This window comes from Brassica napus, chromosome C8, assembly GCF_020379485.1.
Source record: "Brassica napus cultivar Da-Ae chromosome C8, Da-Ae, whole genome shotgun sequence".
NCBI classification, from domain to species: Eukaryota; Viridiplantae; Streptophyta; class Magnoliopsida; order Brassicales; family Brassicaceae; genus Brassica; species Brassica napus.
The window spans coordinates 27,021,137-27,042,844 of NC_063451.1; the positions used below are offsets into that span (position 1 = coordinate 27,021,137).

Genomic DNA, 21,708 nt, shown 5'->3' on the forward strand with positions numbered 1-21,708 from the left:
AGTCCTATATGACAGAAAAAGAAGTAACAAGACATGGTTCGTGAAATAATTTTCAGATGTGTGACCTACTAAGAATTGATAGAATATGTACCAGCGGAAAAAAGAACTAATTGTAAGTAAAGTAATGTATCTGATAATCTACAATTGTATTCGATTATAATTATTGTTAATTTTTTAAAAGAAAAGAATTTATACGGAATATATATGATTAAATATTAGACATGATCATGCAAAGATAAATATGCCCAAGCACCAAAAACTGGATCAAAATTTGCTAAATTGAGGCGTTAGAACAGTTTTCATATAAAAATCGTATTGCAAGGTCATGTTAAAACCAACAATATGATATAAACGCATTACTTGTCTAAGCCTAATTACATCGACAACGCTTAAAGTTTCAATTGTATGTTCCTTTGTATGTGTTAAAGATGCGCAAAGACAAACAGGTTTCAAGTATGTGCGTTATTAGTAACTAATAGTAAAATATTACGGGACGTAGCTTACATATGCTAATTCATATAGACTGCTAAGATTAAGCCTATTAGCATCTCCTAATTACTCGAAAAGCGCATCTGTAAATAGTCTTACAAAAATTATCAACTTGGTAAATTAATAATAGCACCTGCATAATAATTTTCTTCACATATGCGAGTCTTGTGGCTCAGTTTCGGAGTCCTCACACTGGCTCCTATATAAGTACAACTCTCGGTCACACTTAGTCCCATAGATAATCACATCCTTAGCTAAATAATCACACATTAATTCAACATCGATTAGGGTTTATCAACTTGGAGATCAATGGAATCCAACAGATCTTTTTCTGCAGCTCTCTTCCTATCTCTTAATCTCATGTTTTTTGCGTGTGTAAGTGGCTGCAACACTTGCTTGCCACCTAAGCCAATCCCAAACCCTAACCCTATTAGCAATCCTACAAAACATAGCTGCCCAAGAGACGCCCTAAAACTCGGAGTCTGCGCCAAAATTCTAGATGGTGCGGTCGGAACTGTCATCGGAAACCCACCAGACACACCTTGCTGCTCATTCCTTCAAGGGCTTGTCGACCTTGAAGCTGCCGTTTGTCTTTGTACCGCCATTAAAGCTAACATTCTGGGGATTGATATTAATATTCCTATCTCCTTGAGTTTGCTCATCAATACTTGCGGCAAAAAGCTTCCCTCTGACTTCATTTGCGCCTGATGAATGTAACGGATAGATCCAGTAGTTTGATTTGGTTGTACTTTTTTTCTTCTGTTTGTTTGGTCGGTCTCGTCTAATTCAGTCCGCGAGTTCTTTTTGATTTTAGTCTAAGAGTTTCGTAATTTGGTTTATGTAAGAATTTATTATATGTTTCACGCTATTAGTTCACATTTGTTGACGGCGTGCAACTACATATTCAGATAGCTTGAATTTCCTACTAAATACCATTATTCCATTTTGATAATATGATTATCGGAAAAACTCAACAATATCGAACTGATAAAAAAAATCGAACTGGATTTGTGATGAGCACGAAACATTCACAATGTTAGTCAAGATTCTGAACCGATTACTTGTATTAATCTTGGGCCGGCAATTATATACAATATTTGTAGATTTTAAAATTAGTTTGAGTTGCGCGAATCAAATTTATTTACCAAAGCAGAGCCATACATATACTTTTTACATTAACAATCAAATCAAACTATTGCAACTCGGTGTTAAAATAGGAAATGGGAACCCGTGACACGACACATCTGCGTATGTCACCACTCTTTAAACCCTGTCATCCACTCTTAATTAACGGAATTAATTTGCAGAGATTTATATGCGTAGACTGGATGGCATCACAATAATTTATGGGCGGATTGAATTGTATAAAAATATCAAATTCCCTTCAAAAAACATATGCCTATCTCTTTCGCAGACTTCAGAATTATTTTTGGTTTCGAATACAAATTCGATTTAGACTCAGTTTAAAAGAATTAAATTGTAATTTTGACACAAAAACGAGAAGATGGATTTGGCCCATTAACAAATATGTAGCCCATTAATAAATAGGTAGCCCATTAACAGCTATTTTATATGGCCCATAAATAAAGGGTTCGGTCAATTTTATCAAAACAATTTAAAACCGCAAATGGAATTTGAGATGCGAAAACTCGATAAAGGTTTTATGCTGTTACATTAAAAGATTACTAAACTAATTTTTTTTTTTGTCAAAGTAGTAAACTAACATCTTCCATATGAAATCCAACGTTATTTGCTAAAATAATATATCCATATATGTATGTATCAAGTTCATGTTTCATTGACGACATTTATTTTCTTGGGCGTCACTGTGAAATGGAAATCTGATATTTCAACGACATTGAAATGTTTATGTAATTGTAGAAACTTGTAATTAATTTTATAACGTTGAAATGTCTATGAGTGAGCTTCTGGCTAATGTCTCTTGGATAACTCCTCGAAGTGTAAATGGGGTTGCGCGACGCGGAAACTTGGGATTTCTATGAAAATTTGACTCATAACTTTGATGTATTTCAACGCTGTTATATGAATGGTAATAGCTGCTGAATATTTAGGGATTAAATAATGTTCTTAATTATATTGTTTTTTTTTTTTCACTAATGGCTTTCATATTGAAATTGCAGAAAAAATACAAAAGAGTTTCAAGCCCAAAGGCTATAGTTAAACGGCCCAAAGCCAATAGAAAACAACCCCATAAAAACAATCTAATAGTTAAAAACAAACCCAATAGTTAAAGATCAGATATAACCACACTTATGGCCCAATTGTGGATGTTGATGGTGGAAACAACTTCGATCAGTCCGTAGAGAGAGAGTCAATCAGATGGGAGCCAGATTTGCATAAGTTTCGAAGCCAGAAGGGGATTGTGATCACGATGACTCAAAAACTTATCTCTAATTTGTCTGTCGAGAAGACGAAACAGAGCATCCACCGTGCGGTAAGAGTTTCGATGTAGTCTATTGTTCCTTTCACTCCAAATCCAATAAACGGTTGATTGCCATCCCAACAAGGTAACCCTTCTCACATATTTGTTGCCTGATAGTGATTGTAGTTGAGTGAGGCAGTGATCCCAACGTCTGTCGGAGACAAGTCTACATCTTTGCGCCACTAATGTCCATAGACTCCACGCAAAAGGGCACAGAAAATAAAGATGGTCCCGAGACTCATCAGCCATGTTGCAGAGAAGACAGTTAGAGTCTGTTTGCAGGCCCCATCGGAGGAGGCGATCACGAGTTGGACATCGGTCAAGAGCAAAGAGCCAAGTGAGAAAACTATGTTTAGGGACACCACCTTTGATCCACACCAATTTTGTCCATGGTAATGTTTGAGTCTCCCCCTTCAGCTTAGTATAGACATCTCCAGTCACAAACTTAGTTAGAGGTTTATCTTCCAGCACCCATTCATAACGGTCTTTTCCTGCAGTTAATGTGAGATCAGTAAGATAAACTTGGAGGTTTAGAAGTTCTTCTGAACGAGCAGGAGGGAGCAGCCAGTTTCCATCCTCATTGATCTCTGAAAGAGTAGCTGTCGCTGGAATGCCTAACCTTGACGTCGAATTTCTAAGGAGATATGTCTGTAGGGAGCCAAATGAAGACCAATTATCAGTCCAAAACCGACAATCAGTCCCATCTCCCACACGCAATTTTATCCAGGTAAACACCTCTCCTCGTAGCTTTAGGAGTTTGTTATCCAGCCATGAGTTCGTAGGGCTTTTCTTTGCTGTCCAAAAGTTGTTAATACACCCGTTTAGCACCTCATTTCTGTACCATGCGACCCAAACTGAACCTGATTGGAAGAATAGTAGCCAGATGAGCTTTAAACAACATGCCTTGTTCCAAATTTCCAAATCTTTGATGCCTAGTCCTCCCTCTTTCTTAGTCTTAGTAACCATCTCCCAAGATACCCTAGCGTTATGGACTCCTTCTAAGTTTCTTTGCCACAGGAAGTGACCACATATAGAGTTGATACGCCGGATGCATTCTTTAGGAAGGATGAATGTTGAGCACCAAAAGTTATTAATGCCCGCTATGACAGTCTTAATGAGTAACAGTCGTCCTGCAAAGGATAGAGTTTTTGCACTCCAAGAAGTCATCTTTCCTTTTATTTGATGCAGGAGGACCTCACAGTTAGCCAGGGAGAGTTTTTTCGAACTTAGTGGGACTCCTAAGTAACGAACCGGGAGGGATCCTTGTTGCATTCCAGTGGAGACTTTGATGGCATCTAATTCTTGTTGAGTAAGGCCCGAGGCAAAGAAGGAGGACTTCTCTATACTAACCGCCAACCCAGACCGCATCTCAAACTCCTTAAGGACCTGGAGGACATTCTGCACTGATTCTATAGAACCGTCAATGAATATAAGGAGGTCGTCAGCGAAGCAAAGGTGGGTGAGCTTGGAAGTAGCACACTTGTGATGATACTTAATCTTTAGGTCCGCAGCGGCTTTGTTCAGCATAACGGAGAGGATGTTCATCGCTACCACAAAGAGATAAGGAGAAAGAGGATCACCCTGCCTTAAGCCCCGCTTCCCTTTAAAGTAACCTTGAACCCGACCGTTGTATCCTATCATGAAGTTAGTAGTGAACACATTTCCTTAGCCAGCCAGTTAGAATTTCTGGAACCCCTAGCCCCTGCAAACACTTGAAAAGGAACTCCCAAGAGAGAGTATCAAAAGCCTTTGCAATGTCAACCTTTATGGTAATCCTTTTAGGACCCTGTCTCTTGTGATATCCGTTGACCAGTTCACCCGCAAGAACAGTGTTCTCGAGAAGAAGTCTGTCTTTGACAAATGCGGTCTGATTTGGAACAATGATTGAGGACAAGACCGGCTTCAGACGACGTACCAGTAGCCTAGAGATCACTTTGTATATAGTGTTTAGGCAAGCAATTGGCCGATAGTCGGTGACGAAGGAAGCACCCGGCCTCTTGGGCACTAGAGACAAGATAGCTGAGTTTGTTGTGGCTGGAAGGAAAGAGTTGAGGAAGAAATCAGTGATAGAACAGACAACCTCATCACCTAGTAGAGACCAAGTAGCCTTGAAAAATCCAGAGGTCAGACCATCCGGCCCGGGGGCCTTATTTGGGTTGAGTTTGAACATAACCTTAGTGATCTCAGTGCTTGAAGGGATAGAGGTCATTGAGGCAGTTAAGCGTTGAGGGAACACAAAACCAGTCAGGTCAGAGAACCAAGAAGGATGCGAAGTGAGCAGGAGTGGGTGAAGCGTTTCAGGACCGAGGATACTCTGAAAGTGTTTGATGGCGAGGTGACTCATGAGCAGAGGATCAGAGATGAAGATTCCTGAGGACAGTTGGAATGTACGAATGGAGTTGTAGCTGAATCTAGTTTGAAATACTCTGAAAAAATATGCAGTGTTCTGGTCTCCCTCTTTAAGCCAGTTAACCCTTGATTTTTGGCGAAAGTAGGATTCTTCAATCTGGCGCAAGAACAACCATTTTTGAAGTGCTTCCCTCTCCTGCAACAGGTTAGTTTCAGTAGGAGCTTCCAATGCTTTCACCTGTACAACTTGTAACAAACAGTTAGCCTCACTAACCCTCATCTGAATATTTGAAAAAATTTCTGTATTTAAGTTTTTTAGCACTCCTTTTAAGCTCTTGAGTTTCCAACACAGTTTTGTCAGGTTGACAGCCATGCTTCCGGCCTGTGCCCAAGTCTCATTCACCAGCTGGAGGAATTGCGGGTGTTTGGTTAGGTAGTTAAAGAAACGGAAAGGCTTGGTACCAGCAGTAAGAAGTGTATGGGCGAGATCAACAAGACAGGGGCTATGGTCTGAGGTTAAGGGTGGAAGGAAGAAGGCTATACTGTTGGGAAACGCTGAGATGAAGGTTGAGTTAACCAAGAGCCGGTCCAACTTCTTTGCTATAGGAGTGTCGGGCTGATGGTTTGACCAAGTGAACAACGGCCCTTGAAACCGGAGATCAAACACTCCCACATGTCGGAGACAATCACTGAAGTCAACCATCTGAGAAGATAAGGTGTTGACAGCCATCAGAGAGTGCTCAGTTTGATGAGTAATTTCATTAAAGTCTCCTCCTATGATCCACGGAGTCGCATGAAGTGAGAGACTCTGGAACAGGTCAATCAGCTCAACCCACAGACTGTTCCTTTCAAATCTTTCATTAGAAGCATACACTGATGTGTGAATGAAGGGACTGCAGGTAGGCAAGGAGACTTCACACGTTAGGGATTGGCGACTCTGGTGAATCAACCTGACTTTTGCCGGGTGTTTCCAAATGATGATAATACGTCCATCTTCATCTGAGGCATGATTGGTTGCAAAATCCCAATCACAACAGAGCTTAGACATAAGGTGGTTCAGATTGTGATCTTTAATATGGGTTTCCAAAAGAGATCCGAAAATGGGTTGATGACTGTTAAGCCATTGACAAAAAGGTACATGCTTGTCCGTGTCATTAAGTCCACGGACGTTCCAAAAAAAGAGTTTTGCACTCATTGGGATAGAGGTGGCTCTCCCACAAGTGGAAAAGCCGAAGCAGCAGTCAAAGAAGAAAAAGAGTTTGAGGTTTTAACAGATTGGAGGGGACAGGGACAACAAAAGAGGAGGAGGGGGAACTTTGAGAGGTGGGTGAGGTCTGGATGGTTGAGTCTATAGATGGATTTGATCGAGATTTTTTTAGAGCAGGCTTTTGGAGAGGTTCAGGAGTGAAGTGGAATGACGGGTTATCAGGTTTAAAGAGGGAGGGTAAAGCAAGGGTCAATGGTGATGAGGGGGTAGAGTTGTGTTTTGGAGGACCAGGGGGTGGGAGGCTAGGAAGGGTTGAGGGAGGAGGGATCACAGATTCAGATGAGGCCAAGTTAAGGGTGAAAGGGCCAGTGGGCGCTAGAGCAGAGGTAGGGGGAACTGCTTCTAAAGAAGCGGAGCCAGCCAGAGAAGAAGTAGGGGTAAACTTCCTTGGAGAGGGAGACTTAGCCTTGTAGACTTGTTTCACAGCACCTTGAGGAGTCTTAGGTGCTTTGTTTTTAGCTGCATTAGCCATGGTCGGATCAGTTCTTTCTTCTTGTTGTTTATCTTTCTGTGCAGGAGTTTGGACTTTATGAGCTGGGTCTTTTGTAGCAAGTGGGATCAGAAGACAATTCTTTTGAATATGACCCAACTCTTTACAATGAGCACAAGTAGGAGGAAGCCATGGATAAGTTACAAGCACTTCAACAACCTCACCAGACTGACGGCTGAACTCCACTACTGAAGGGAGAGGTCCTGTCAAGTCCACTTCAACTTTTACATGTGAGAGAGTGAGACTAACAAGATTTTTGGTGAAATCATCAGTTTCTTTAGGTTCGCCTACCAGTCCAGCTACCAAGCTAAGCCCCTTCTGGTGACGGAGATCCAGAGGCACTCCATGCAGGTGAGCCCATATTTGGATAGATTGCATAGACGGTGACTGGTTAGAATGAGCTGAGTTCCATTGAGCAGTGTGAAACATGGAATCACCTACATACCATATACCTTTTTCAAGAATCTTTTGTTTGAGCCAATCACTAGTTATCCGAACTAGCACTGATCTTGTATTAAGGTTGTTGTGAATTTCCAGGCGTTTACCCTTTCCCCACATGTGGTTCAGGACGCTTTGGATCTGACTGTAAGGTGGCGGTCTTCCTTTGAAGTAGCAAACAATGAAGTCTTTATGGAGATCTACACCTATTTGGAACACTTCATCAGGTATAAGCACTCGAGGCCTTCCATTCTCTGCAAAAGACACTGGTGCAAGCCTCGTGAGGGACTTATCCTTTAATCTTCTGATTTTTCAACTAGGGAAGGAGTCTGCTGAGTAGAGGAATTTTGTGGCATTTGCTGAACAAAAGATTTTTGTGGCTCTTGCTGAGCTGCAGGAGACACATTAACAGTAGGAGGAGGAGTAACAGAAGCTGGAAGAGGAGCTTCTGCCATCAAAATATCTGAGGTTTCAGTTTGTTCAGGTTGAGTAGTACGGGTGGAGGTTTCTTCAGAAGGAGGAGAGTGGGTGGAGATTTGACTCGGAGGGGATGCGGCTCGGTTGGTTTGGAGGGGGGAAGATTTTTTAGGTTTTAGAATTGTGAATTGTTGGGGAGAAGTTTTCTCAAATCCAGAAGCAACTGAACCAGTTTTGCCTTCAGATCCAATAATCTTAGGCTTAAGAGTTGACTTAGCTTCAGCAGAGCCAACGGTAGAGGTAGAAGTTCCTTTAACAGAACAACAGTTTTGGGGGAAGAATTACGGGCAAGGATGGTTTTGGTGGAAGAGGGAGAAAGTGGAGGGTATTGGCCAAGGTCAGGAGGGTCGGGGGGAAGAGGAGGGATGGGGTTCCGGTCATCACCAGCGGCGAGAGACGGAGGGGATAGGGCGGAAGCACGGCGGGGCGTCAACCAAGGGTTTGACATGGGGAACTAACTAGATTTAATTATATTGTTTCTCGAACAAATAACTTATTATCGGAGTGTGATCGGATCTGATAAGACCATTAGATAAAACTTCAATACTCCTTGATTATAACAAAACATAAAGTATTATGGTATCTATTTATAAATACGTACGATTATCAATAAGATGTTTCGCTATCCATAACTATACATTTAAAAATATGAAAAAGTTAAGGTTTAGATTCATTATATGTATATATATATATAGATTTAAAAAAAATGGAAAACCATTCCCGGAGAGAATGTGAAAGTTTCGATGGTCACGCGCTGTGGAAATCTGGTGTGGTGCGGATTTGAATTTGAATCCCTTGAGTATCCACGGAACGCCTTGACCACCCGACCACAGACGCATGGTTTATATATATAGGTTTAATGGTTTGATATACATCTTTTCCCCTTTTTGTCACTATATTTTTCTACAACACCATATTTTTTTCTTCACAATCTTGTTATTTTACAGCCACATACTGCATGCATCTGTGCGTCTGTTCATGTGAAGTGTGAAGTGAGAACTCGGATTCTGTAGTTTTCAATTTGATAAATGGAAACTCACATATTAAAACCGATGTAAGAAATAAAAAAATCGTCACGATAAAGTGTCTGGCGTGAGAGAAAGAAGAAGCTTATATATATATATATATATAGATCTTAATTCCCATGACAAAAGGAAAATGCAAAGGAAAAACGGAAAGAAAGAAAAATATAAACATAAAATGCATCATTTGATTTCAGTCATGGTTAATATATATATCTTATATATTAAAACATAAGTCACAACTTTAATTCATGTGTGATTTTTTTTTATAATGGACCTAATGGACTTATTTTTAATAACTCATGTTACATTTAATTTCTAATCTTATCTTTTAAATTTTGGACACACCAGAAATTTTTATTGGGCTATCAATAATTAGATTTAAACAATAGATGATCCATTAAATTTATATATAATATAAATTAAATAGATATAATTTAATGTTATAATACTATACCTCCATATGTTAATTATTTAAATATTTGTCGATGTTAACTTTTAAAATTATAAAGATTTTTTTTTAAATAACAAAAATCATATTATCTAACAATGATTAATTTTTACTATCTTCAACTAATGAAAACAAAATTTAAACTATATAGTTTATTTTAAAAATTAAACAAAAACTAAATGTTTAATTATTTACTCGATAATATAAATCTATAAAGCGAAAAGTTTAATTTTTTTAAAACTTTCTAAATTTGTGAAATATTACAATATTTTTGAATATGACAGTAAAATAATATTTTACTAATCTTTATATATATAGTTACGATTTTAATAATAAAATAATAATCCAAAAATATATTATAGAAGAAGATACAAATACATGTGAAAGTTTGAAACAATCTATTCAATGAAAAAATATACCGTAAATTTATTATGTTTTTAAAATTGATAGACACATATATATTATGATATATATCAATTTAGAATTGAAAACAAAATATTTATATAAAAATAAAAGAAAACAAAAATCTGCGCGGATCGAAATCTAGTCGATCTTAATTCCCATAACAAGATTTGACATTATTTTTAGTCAGAAAAAAAGATTTGACATTATTTAGTTGTCTTTCTTGGAAATTATTTTAGCAAACCTAAAATTGCCTATGTTTTTGGTTGAACAGGTCTCCTCCTACTTTTATTGGCCAGTTCATACTTTTTAGTTTCTATTGATTCTCACAATTGGGTGTCTTTCAATTCCATTTGCTAGATAAGCCGTGAGTGATTTGTCATTGGTGGTTTTTTATCTTTTAGTTTTCATGTATATACGCATGCAGGTGTTTCTGTGTTTGCGTGTATATTGTAAAATCCTATAGCAACATTCACATTTAGATGAAAAAATTTAAAGGATTCATAATTTCTAGTATCCAAGACGTGGAAACTTCATTGCAAGCTAGTCCACATGAAATCCAGCTATATAGGTTGCTATGTCTCCTTTGTTTAGGTTGGCTCTAGGTTATATCTATAATGCACAGATTCTGATTAACAAACATATCAATTTCAATATTCTTATGATATTTCATACAGCTATTTTTTTTTAATTAAAAGTTAGGTCAAAATTTAAATTAACTACTTACAAAATGTGTAGAAAATCGGGTCCATTTAATAAGTATATCTTGGCCAAACCGAAAAACTAGATATATGTATTTATTTGTTTCATAGAAAGTGTCATTTTAATATTTCTATTGCTATATAAAATATCATTTTAGAATTTTATTATAATGTATACTTACTTCATTTTTAATATTAATTACTAAAAGCATTGATTTTATAAATAAATTTATTTATTTTCAATATTATTGATTATATATATGTTATTATAAAAAAATAAATATTTTAATTATTTTCTTAAACTGTGTAAAAAATGTTAAATAATATTTTTTGTAAAACGGATGGAGTAACTTATAATAATAACGGTGGCTCAAAATAGTAGCTTCTCACCACTAAATCATATTGGTTGGTTTATTTGGTTGAGTAGTTCGTTCGTTCAGTTAATTACAAGGTTATAGTAAATATACACCTGTAATAACAACATATAAAAATAACAGAATGCTAATGCATTCTTTTGGAAATTTCTCGAAAGCTAACGAGAGACAGATTAGTTTGCCTAATAAGCTCATTTTTCTCCGAAAAGGTATATTTCAAAATAATGCATATTCAGAATTTCACCCCATATGCAATTACGTTTTGAAGAGGGTAAGAATCTGTAAGATCCAAATTTTCAGATTTACCCAGGACCTCCTAGTCCAGTGATACTATCTTCTTGGAGAGTGAAGGTCGGCTGTTCGACTCGTGTAGAGGGGAAGACGTGTCCAGGGCCCGTAAAAAAGTACAGATAAAGGCCGGCACCGGGCTTAAGTGGTGGATCTCAAGGAAAACCTGGTTAAAAATAAAAAAAAAATAAAAAAAAAATTCAGATTTAAATAATAAAATATTTAAAAGGATATCTTTTGGTAGAAGAATGTGTTGGCCACCTATTAAGGTGTTTCCTGCCTGGTGATATCTGGACACCTATAGAGAATCGTCTATACCAGTTAAGGTGTTATTTTCTTACCTTTTTTATAAGCAACCCCTGAATTAAGCATTTTATCCCTCCATAAATTAGAAAATTATAGATATCTTTCAGTCCAATAAACATCCTCTACTACTAACACATGTCTACAAAAGACGATATTATAAAAATAATTTCTGAAATTCAACTAATATGTGTCCGCCCCTAAAGTTTTCATATGCTTCTACAAAAGACTGTCTCTGTTTATTTTATTTTCATACAAATAGTTTTGATATTATGTTTTACTGATTTTGATTATATAAATAAATTAGTAATTACAAAACCAGATTCCGAAAGTCATAGCAAAAACTATTGTCATTCGAGGCTTATAGCTTTATCTTCCTTATTATTATAATTGTTAATAGCAAATAATTTTCCTTATAAATAAAAAGGAAATTCAAAAGTTCTATTTGGTGAACAAAATAATCTCACCAGTATCTTCATAAATATTGTAAAAATACAACATTTTCTTTTGTTTCAAAAAGAGGTATTTTTTAAAAATCTTCACACTTACGAAGAAAATATGTTAAATTTTAGTTACTAATGTATTATTTTTGTAATTAACTATTTTCATAACTTGTAATTAATAAAATTTTAATAAATACAATTATATTTTGAAGTTTATAATTTATTATTAATTAATGTATTACAAATGTAAAAATGTACTTTTTGAAACATATTTTTTCTAAAACATGAATTTTTTCGGAAGAAATATTATAAAATATTATTAAGTCAACCATTCAAAGTGGCACTGCAAATTTTTAAGTCCTTTAATGTGACCACGTCGACATTAACAAACAAACAATAATAAACGGTAACATTATTTTATCTAAAACTAAAAATATATTATTTCTGCTTAGAAAACATGTTATTTTGGAGGTCATTTACGTTTTTAAAAGAAGTGTTATTCTATTTTAATGTCTTTTCCTACTTAATTCATATTCTACCTTTGACCAAAAAAAATAGTAACCATATATATTTAGTTTATGGTATATCAATTAAATAAGAATATACATGTGTTAAAAGAAGTTCGTATTTTAGAACAACATTTGCTACAAAATATATGCAATACCAAACTATCACATTTAGTTTGCTATTTTACATTTTAGATTCTAAAAGTAAAATATGAAAATAACTAAATATGAATTAAATTAATTAAACTGAAATGTTGTTAAAATATCAGAAATCTTGTGTATGTGTGTCTATTATTCGATTGATTTTTTAATTTTCTAAAACAAATGACGAACATGTTTTTTTTTCGTTTTGGACATTGTAAATGTTTAGACAAACGTCCCCGATTATTAAGTTGTCTTTGCCTAATAAACACCAGGTATAATTAGACATAAATATATGTGCCCAAAAAATTGATATCAATGTGTCTTTTGAGAACATCAAAAAGACTATGCTTTACAATTGTTTGGTTCGTTTTAGTCAAAAAAAATTGTTTGGTTCGTTTCCAAAAAGTACGACGTACATAACAATTTCATTTATCTTTTGCAGTGATGTAAGGTATCTTTCACTTTCGATTCCCCTCTTCGCATTATCTATTCGTAATCTTTCTTTATGTTATAAACCTTCATTCATTTTTTAGTTGTATATATAGGCATAGTTTTCATCTGCAAATGTATGTTCACTAGGTTTCAACAAACAATTGCAATATTAGAATGTGAACACATGAAAGCAGATACCATGTAATTCTTAACTCTTGTGGAGTAGAAACAACAATTTATTCCTACGTAACTACGTTACATCTTACACTTTAACCAATCGTTACACATTTTCAAAGCATAAAATTTCATAAACTCACCAATGATCTTCGTAAAATCCAGGTTCTTATTTTGAATGGATATACTATTCTAGTTTCTTCAACTGTCGTTATGGAGCGGATTAGTTGGTATAACCTCTTTTCGTGTATATACATCAATACATCTAATTCTAGCAGATGTACTATGGTTTTGTCTCCCAAAGTCAAAAATCCGTGGTAATATGGTTTTGTCACCCAAGTCAAAAAGAATTGTTAATTATTTTCCTCATTTAGAATTTAACTTTTTATTTAAAAAGTTTGAGGGAGCTTGTGCCGCCCATCGGTCATCATCTATCCTTTACTTCTTTTACGACATTTTTGCTGTTTATTTTCTTTCGTGGTTTTAAACATTGGGTGCGACCAGAGACACTTAACTTATTGGATAACATAAGTCCGGTTAACTTAACTAGATGAGTATCGTTTAATTATTGTTACATCCGAGATCGAAACTGGTTCTATTTTCGTTATCTGAAAATCACCGAGTTATTTCAATACTTCAAATGTGATTAATTTAACTATAGTTAGATAAATTGGTATTCTTGCCTTCTACGGTTGGACAAATTGAAAAAAAAGTTATTTTATTTTTCTAAGTTATGATTTATCTATAAAACCAAACTACGTCATACAGAAAATATAGCAATTGTTTCACCGTTTTGTGACAAGTGGACGACGTCTTTATTACCATCCAATTGTGTCATATTTTTCTCCTAAACACGTTAATTAATTTCATAGTGATGAAATCGAAACGCCCAAACCGATAATTCTAACATAATTAATCCTCTTTATAAATGAGAAGAAGACAACTTCAGGAAACATATACTCAATTATTGTTTAACATTCTATTATTGAACAAGTTGTCATTCCTATGTTTGGTCAACCATGGCCTTTGGGATCCTCCGAAGGATTCATACCCAATAAAATGAATCAGTATTTTTTTTTCCGCTCGTCACCTGCTGGAATATATGTATCATATAGTTATTATTAAATCATTAAATTTGTCAATGTTAGTATGTTATATATACAGTAGACCCTACATCATCATTTATTATCATCTATCAAGTTAATACAACTAAATCAAAATAAATACCATGGTTGATTTTGCCTCGAGGTTTCAGGTTTTAATCATACAAAAGTGTTGGTAAATATATACTGACTGAACTATACGGCTGTTATAAATTTAAGTTTTAGCCATATAAATTTTTGTATTGTATAGATAGCTTTTTATCATTTACAGTAACAAGTTAAACTAATTTAGCTAAAACGTGAGCAAAAGCAAAAGTTAAAAAAAAAACTTAGCAAAAGTTATAGTTTCGTTTTTGAAAAAGATATTGTTGTTCGTGCTAATAGTAATATGGATTCATCCTCTTGAAATAACAGTCAACGCTGTGGTAGAATCTCTGGGGTCCTACAAGTGTCACGTGCCAAAAAATGGGCCCTGAGATATACCTATAAGCTAAGCCAGCTCCGCCCAAAAATTATGAACCGTCCATTTTAACTATGATTATCTTATATTGTAGTACTAATAATAATTCTACAGATTTTTTTTTTTTGACAACATTCTACAGATTATTTACCAATTTAATTCCGTTGAAGATAATAAATTTGGTTCACCACTCGTTCTGCTCTTCTTTATCGATGGGACTCCTCGTTGTCACTTGTCATCATTTTTTGGTCTTCCGCAACCTTTGGATGGGTATATTTACGTAAATATAGCAATATGAACACTTAAAAGTGTTTTTTTTATGGGTGAAATTTCATCGATCTCCCTATCGATAATGGGAGACCTAGAGATATATCATGACGAAGAGTTTGCAATAGTTTTTTTTTCTGAATTTCATATTTAAGCATGAAAATCTATTAATTAGTTTTAGAAATTAATATAAAATATATGTTGCTCAGAAAGAAGTAAAGTAGACGTATGTTTAGCATCATTCGTAATTTTTTTTTTTTTTGCACTTTCTTAGAGATTCATTGTTTAAAGGGGTGTTAAGTAGAAATTCGATTCATCATGATTGTTAGAGTTTATAGAAATCTAGTGTTATTAGTTTAGGCATTCTCACAGTTTCATTAAACTCTAATATTATAAACTCTAATATTATTGGCCTGATGATTTAATAATTCTATACTAAAAATTTTGTTATTAAAAAAATTTAGATTTTAATGATTTTTTAAATCTATTAAAATAGATGTTATTGGGAATTGTATTCTTCACCATTTAATTTATAACACAAGATTTTGAGAATATTACTTATATATCTTAGATTCTTACAATCATTATATCAATTTATTTTCATAGAATTTTATAAATCTATAAATTTTTTAAATTCTCTACAATTTAATTAGATTCATTTATAAAATTCTCTACATTTTTTTCTAAATTTAACAAATCTCTCAAATTTTAAAATCAACAAACTCTATATAAATCTTATTCCCACTACCACCCCCTTAAACTTTTGTATTGGATATTTTACATAGACTCTGAGACTGATCAACTGAACTAGTTAACTTACTTTCTATAAAAAATGAAACTTAAAATTTGAAAATGTGTTGTTCTCGGGTGTTTTTTTGCTCATATTTTTTAGAGAAGGAAAGAGAATCACCAATTTGAAATAAAAAGAAAGAACCAGAACCATTAAAGTTGCAAGGCTACTTCTTTATCAAAAAATAAAGTTGCAAGGCTACTAACTAAAAGAGCAAATTAAACTATATAGTTCATGAAATTCATATGACTATTATTAGACACTTTAGATTAGTTTATTTCACTTTAACACTAAAACCTAAAAATTTCATTTTCAAAACAAAACTAAAAGTATAATATTAATCATATTGCAGCATGACTCATTTTAGTGGCGTCTAAGAAGCATGCATTTTGAGCCATTAGATACCAAGGTAGACTTTCCCATTAACACAAAAGAAGAAAGTTGGTACATTAATGTAATCATACCAACTCCACGAGTCTTTGGTTTCAATTTTGTACAAATACTTAAGTTTTAGCACACAAAAAACAAGTACGTATGACTTGACAGATTTTCATACGATTTAATAGAATTGTTAATACTATTTGATAAATTATATCGAATGTATAAATATTTCTGAAAGTTCTGTGCCTGTTTCTTAAAAAAAAAAATTCTGTGCATGTCATTTTGATCTTTGGTTTAGAAGCGTCAGTTTACATGTGTGAAGTGCATGCACATGATTCTCAAATTAGAACCAAAAGAAAAAAGATTATAATGAAATTACACAAATTAGTATTCTTATACAGAATGCAAAATAATATACAAATGAATACACTATCTAGGCTTTACTCTTTAGCAAACTCTACCACCAATTTTATGTTAAAAAAATAACACACATAATATATTATTACATTTTTTCAAAGACGACAAAACAATTATATAGTACTGCCTAAATTTTTTTTGGTGATGTACTATGGAACACCAAAATGATCCTACAAGTAGAGCTTGATATTTAGCAAACGAAAACAAAAGGACGGGAGAAAAATAGAAGAAAAAAAAACATACCCGAGAATAATGTAAATAGACAATAATGAAAATTGAAAATACATTTATAACTCCTCGACCAATTATCTATACTATTAAAAGAGAAGAAGTCTTAAAAAATCTACTTAAACAAGGTTGTTAGACCATTTCATTAGATTTAACTATTTTTTTGGTCTTATCTTATATTTCTCTAACTATATGAATACTTTACATATTTAAATGAATTTATTTATTATTCACTCATAATCTATTATATAATTACTCTAACAATAACTCTTCATAAATATATAACAGAATATTCAAACATGTTTACACATGACCTGATCATTACCACATATAGTTCCATTAACAGTATAAAAATTGGGGTTTTTGCCAAAACTAACTCACAACTTGATTTTAACTCCAAACTTATACCCAAACTTGAATCAAATGCAAAACTAACCTAAAAGCCTAGTGAAATTACAGCTCAGCCCCTTGTGACCAAACAAAAAAACAGAAGCCATTTTTACGAATATAGCCCTAGTAAATCGTCTGAGTCGTCTGAGATGTTGGAAGTCGTCTGGACGACTGAAGTGTAAGTCGTCTGGTACCGGTTTATTTTAAAAATAATTTATAAATCTTGTAAAAAAATATTTTGATGCGTGAAAAATAAAAACCAAGTAATTATAAACAGTTTTAAGTGATATAAATTAAGATATGATAAAATTGATTTGTTTTAAAGATAGATGAGAGGAAGTAGTGAATCATGAAATACTTTGGTTTAGGAGTTTGGCAAACATATGTTGTAGTATTGTATGTATTGTTAGGGTTAGATTTTGGAAAACTAAAATGTTTTTTTCAAAAATTAGTTTTCACCTATATGTGTTTATTTATGTGTATAGTAAACACTTTTCAAGTTTGATTTGATTTTATGAAGTCTTTAATTAGATAATTAAGTTTAGGGGTTATGTTTAGGGTGTGGACGACTTATATTTCAGTCGTCTGTTGAATAATTTACTCGGACGACGTATATTTCAGTCGTCTGTTGAATAATTTACTCGGACGACTTACATTTCAGTCGTCTGGTGAAGAAATTAAAACAAATGACTTACATGTAAGTCGTCCAAATATTCCCGCCTAAAATTTCTTAAAAAAATTATTTTCCCGCTTAAATAATTTAAACCAGACGACTTACTTGTAAGTCGTCTGGAAAGTCTTCTATTTTAGTTTCCCGCTAAAAATATTTAATTTCCCGCTAAAAATATTAAACTCTTCTGGACGACTTACATGTAAGTCGTCTGTTTTAATTTCTTCACCAGACGACTGAAATGTAAGTCGTCCAGGAAGTCGTCTGAGTCAAAAATATTTAACCTAATTGGATTTTTTGTCTCCCTATATAAAGAAAAATTTACACATTCTCTCTCCTCCTCTCAAATGGCTGCAACAAAAATGTAATGTTCATCATTCTAAAACTCTCCAACCTCTCTCTAATCTCTTTGACTTGAAAACACCAAACTTTATATGAATTTTTCAGTTTTGTCTCATGTATTTCTTACTAATCTATCTCTTTTGCAGGTTTTTAATCAAATGGTACTCATCTTCCACTAATTTAAAGGTAAATCTATTAATTTTAGATATGTATTTTTGTGTGTTCTATAAATGTAGATTTATCTAATCTTCCACTCATTTTCTCTATTTTTAAGTCATTTGAACGTTTTTGGATATGCAGGTTTTTCAGATCTGGATTTGATATGCAGGTTTTTCAGATCTGGAAGACTTCTTGGACGACTTACCTGTTAGTCGTCTGGAAGTCGTCTGGAAGTCGTCTGGACTTCTTGGAAGTCTTCTGACAAAGTCGTCTGGACTTCCAGAAAGTCGTCTGGACTTCAAGGAAGTCGTCTGGACTTCCAGGAAGTCGTCTGGACTTCAAGGAAGTCGTCTGGACTTCCAGGAAGTCGTCTGGACTTCATGGAAGTCTTCTGACGAAGTCTCCCTTTCATAATAGATCTGAGCGTTTTGGTAAGTTCTTATGTTTGATTTTTCTTTATTTGGTAACTTCTTGTTGTATAAAGTTCTTACTTTTTTCCCAAACTAAAACTCTCCAAACCCACTCTAATCTCTTTGACTTGAAAACACCAAACTTTATATGAATTTTTCAGTTTTGTCTCATGTCTTTCTTACTAATCTATCTTTTTTGCAGGTTTTTAATTAGATGGTACTCATCTTCCACTAATTTAAAGGTATATCTATTATTTTTAGATATGTATTTTTGTGTGTTCTGTAAATGTAGATTTATCTAATCTTTCACTCATTTTTTCTGTTTTTAAGCCATTTGAACGTTTTTGGATATGCAGGTTTTTCAGATCTGGATTTAATATGCAGGTTTTTCAGATCTGGAAGACTTCTGGGATGACTTACCTGTTAGTCGTCTGGAAGTCGTCTGGAAGTCGTCTGGACTTCTTGGAAGTCTTCTGACAAAGTCGTCTGGACTTCCTGTAAAGTCGTCTGGACTTCCTGTAAAGTCGTCTGGAAGTCGTCTGAACTTCCTAAAAGTCTTCTGACAAAGTCGTCTGAACTTCCTGGAAGTCGTCTGGACTTCTTAGAAGTCGCCTGGACTTCTTAAAAGTCGTGTGGTCTTGTCTACTCAAGTGGAATCCAAGCTTGTCTTTGTAGAGGAATGATCTATAATAGTTTTGTTTGTGGTCTGTTTTGTGAATTGCATGTCTACTCTTTTAGTTGTGAATTTTTTGTAAAATCAGTAATAATGTTTTCCAAGATGTATTAAATGTGCTAACAATGTGTTTACACATTTACAAATCAATGAAATAATAGATTTCAGTAGCCTTTTTCTTATCTTTGGATCTCTCATATGCAATAATAAACTCCAATGGCCTTTTTCTCATCTTAATAAACAAGAATGTTGGTAGCTTTATATTGATACAACATTTTAAGAAGCATTTTAACCCTTCTTCCAACTCATAACAATAGTCATCATTATTGTCTATAACAATAATACTTAAGAGATGGAAACAAACAATAGTAACTAGTCAAAGCATATCATATTTTATTATAAGTTTACGTTGAAAAACTTTGTCAAATTTAGTAAAACTAAGGGAGAGAACATATTTTGTAAATATGAGTTTTACATATCATGAAGTTACTTATCACTCTTAAAAATACAAGTTATTCAAAAACTAACGTAGAAGACTTAAAAACTAGCGGAGAAGACGCGGACGACTTCAATCTAAGTTGTCCAGACGACTAAACTATACGTCGTCTGGTCAACGCAGAGGTTATTTTTGCAATTGACTTTGAAATCTGTTATTTCGGACGACTGAAAAATAAGTCGTCTACTATTGTTTGGCTAAAAAAAAAACTCCAAAAAAGCTAGACGACTTACATTTCAGTCGTCATAGGTTAGTTTTGCATTTGACTGGATTATTTCAGAAGTTTGACTTTTCTGGACGACTGACATTTCAGTCATCTAGTGAAAATTAAAATAATAATATTTTTTAAAAAGTAGACGACTTACAGTTAAGTCGTCATAGGTTAGTTTTGCAATTGAAAAAAAAAAACTTCAAGATTTAATTATATACAGACGACTATAATTCAGTCGTCCACGAGACGACTGAAATGTAAGCCGTCCAGGATTTACGAGGTTTGACCAGAATCTCGGAAAAAAATCCTGGACGACTTACAAGTAAGTCGTCTCGTGGACGACTGAATTATAAGTCGTCTGTGTATAATTAAATTTTGAAGTTTTTTTTTTCAATTGCAAAACTAACCTATGACGACTTAACTGTAAGTCGTCTACTTTTAAAAAATATTATTATTTTAATTTTCGCCAGACGACTGAAATGTAAGTCGTCTGGGGAAGTCAAACTTCTGAAATTATCCAGTCAAATGCAAAACTAACCTATGACGACTGAAATGTAAGTCGTCCAGGTTCTTTGGAAATTTTTTTGAAACCAAACAAAAACAGACGACTTAACTTTCAGTCGTCTCAGGTTACAGATTTCAAAGTCAATTGCAAAAATAACCTCTGCGTTGACCAGACGACTTCCAGGTAAGTTGTCTACAGCCAGACGACTTCCGAAGTAAGTCGTCTGACGAACAGATCTGGAAAAAAACTCGATGTCATACCTTAAATTGGTGAGATAAGTTCCTTAGCATACATAAGGCTTCTCCAAGCACACAGAATCACAAACGAAAGTAACCCACCCAGAATCGTTAGCTTCTATGACTTTATGAACCATAAAAAATTTAGAATCAAAATCTTGGGTTTTTTTAGCTCATTGTGGAGAGAAAGTGAGAGATATGTTGTGTTTAGTTCACAAGAATGGAAAAAGAAGAAGGGTAAATCAATTTTGGGAGCATTAAGAGCTTCAAGTTGGTTGTTCATGGTGGTTGTGGTATTGATGACAATGGCAATCTTGTAATTACTTGAAAATGATGAGGGTGAGAGAGTAAAAATGTCATTTTCGAAAAAAAAAGAAAAAAAAAATTGATGGCATTTTCGTAAATTATATGAACTTGTGGGGTGAATAGGGCAAAACCAATTTTCAAAAAAAAAAAGAGGTTATTTTTGTGTTTGACTTTAAGTTATAGGTCAATTCTGCAAAAAGCCCATAAAAATTTCAATGGTTAAGTTATTTTTAATATAGATTGTAATGGAGAATCCTATGATGTATAACAATTTTTTTTTCATTTTTACATGAATTGGAAACTAAAAACCTTAATGTCAACTATTCAATTATGAAACATTAATTTAATTAATTACATACAATCAATTATTAAGATTTGATCTTACATTCTTATATATGAACTAAATGATTAATATTATCATAAAAATATCAAATGGTTCTAAACGGGTTAGAGATTTAAATGGAATTAGTA

At 33.9% G+C, this 21,708-nt stretch overlaps 2 protein-coding genes across 2 annotated transcripts; one reads left to right on the forward strand and one right to left on the reverse strand.

Moving 5' to 3' along the window:
* The first annotated feature begins 707 nt into the window (after positions 1-707).
* On the forward strand, positions 708-1,396 carry LOC106379926 (14 kDa proline-rich protein DC2.15). Its single transcript, XM_013819776.3, has one exon. It carries the CDS (start codon positions 799-801, stop codon positions 1,195-1,197), a length of 399 nt encoding a protein of 132 aa, XP_013675230.1. The 5' UTR covers positions 708-798; the 3' UTR covers positions 1,198-1,396.
* A 6,376-nt stretch (positions 1,397-7,772) lies between these two features.
* LOC106378794 (vegetative cell wall protein gp1-like) lies at positions 7,773-8,401 on the reverse strand. Its single transcript, XM_013818870.1, has 2 exons — positions 8,239-8,401; positions 7,773-8,170 (listed from the first exon to the last, which is right to left on the reverse strand). Exons 1-2 carry the CDS (start codon positions 8,399-8,401, stop codon positions 7,773-7,775), a joined length of 561 nt encoding a protein of 186 aa, XP_013674324.1.
* Positions 8,402-21,708: the final 13,307 nt, after the last annotated feature.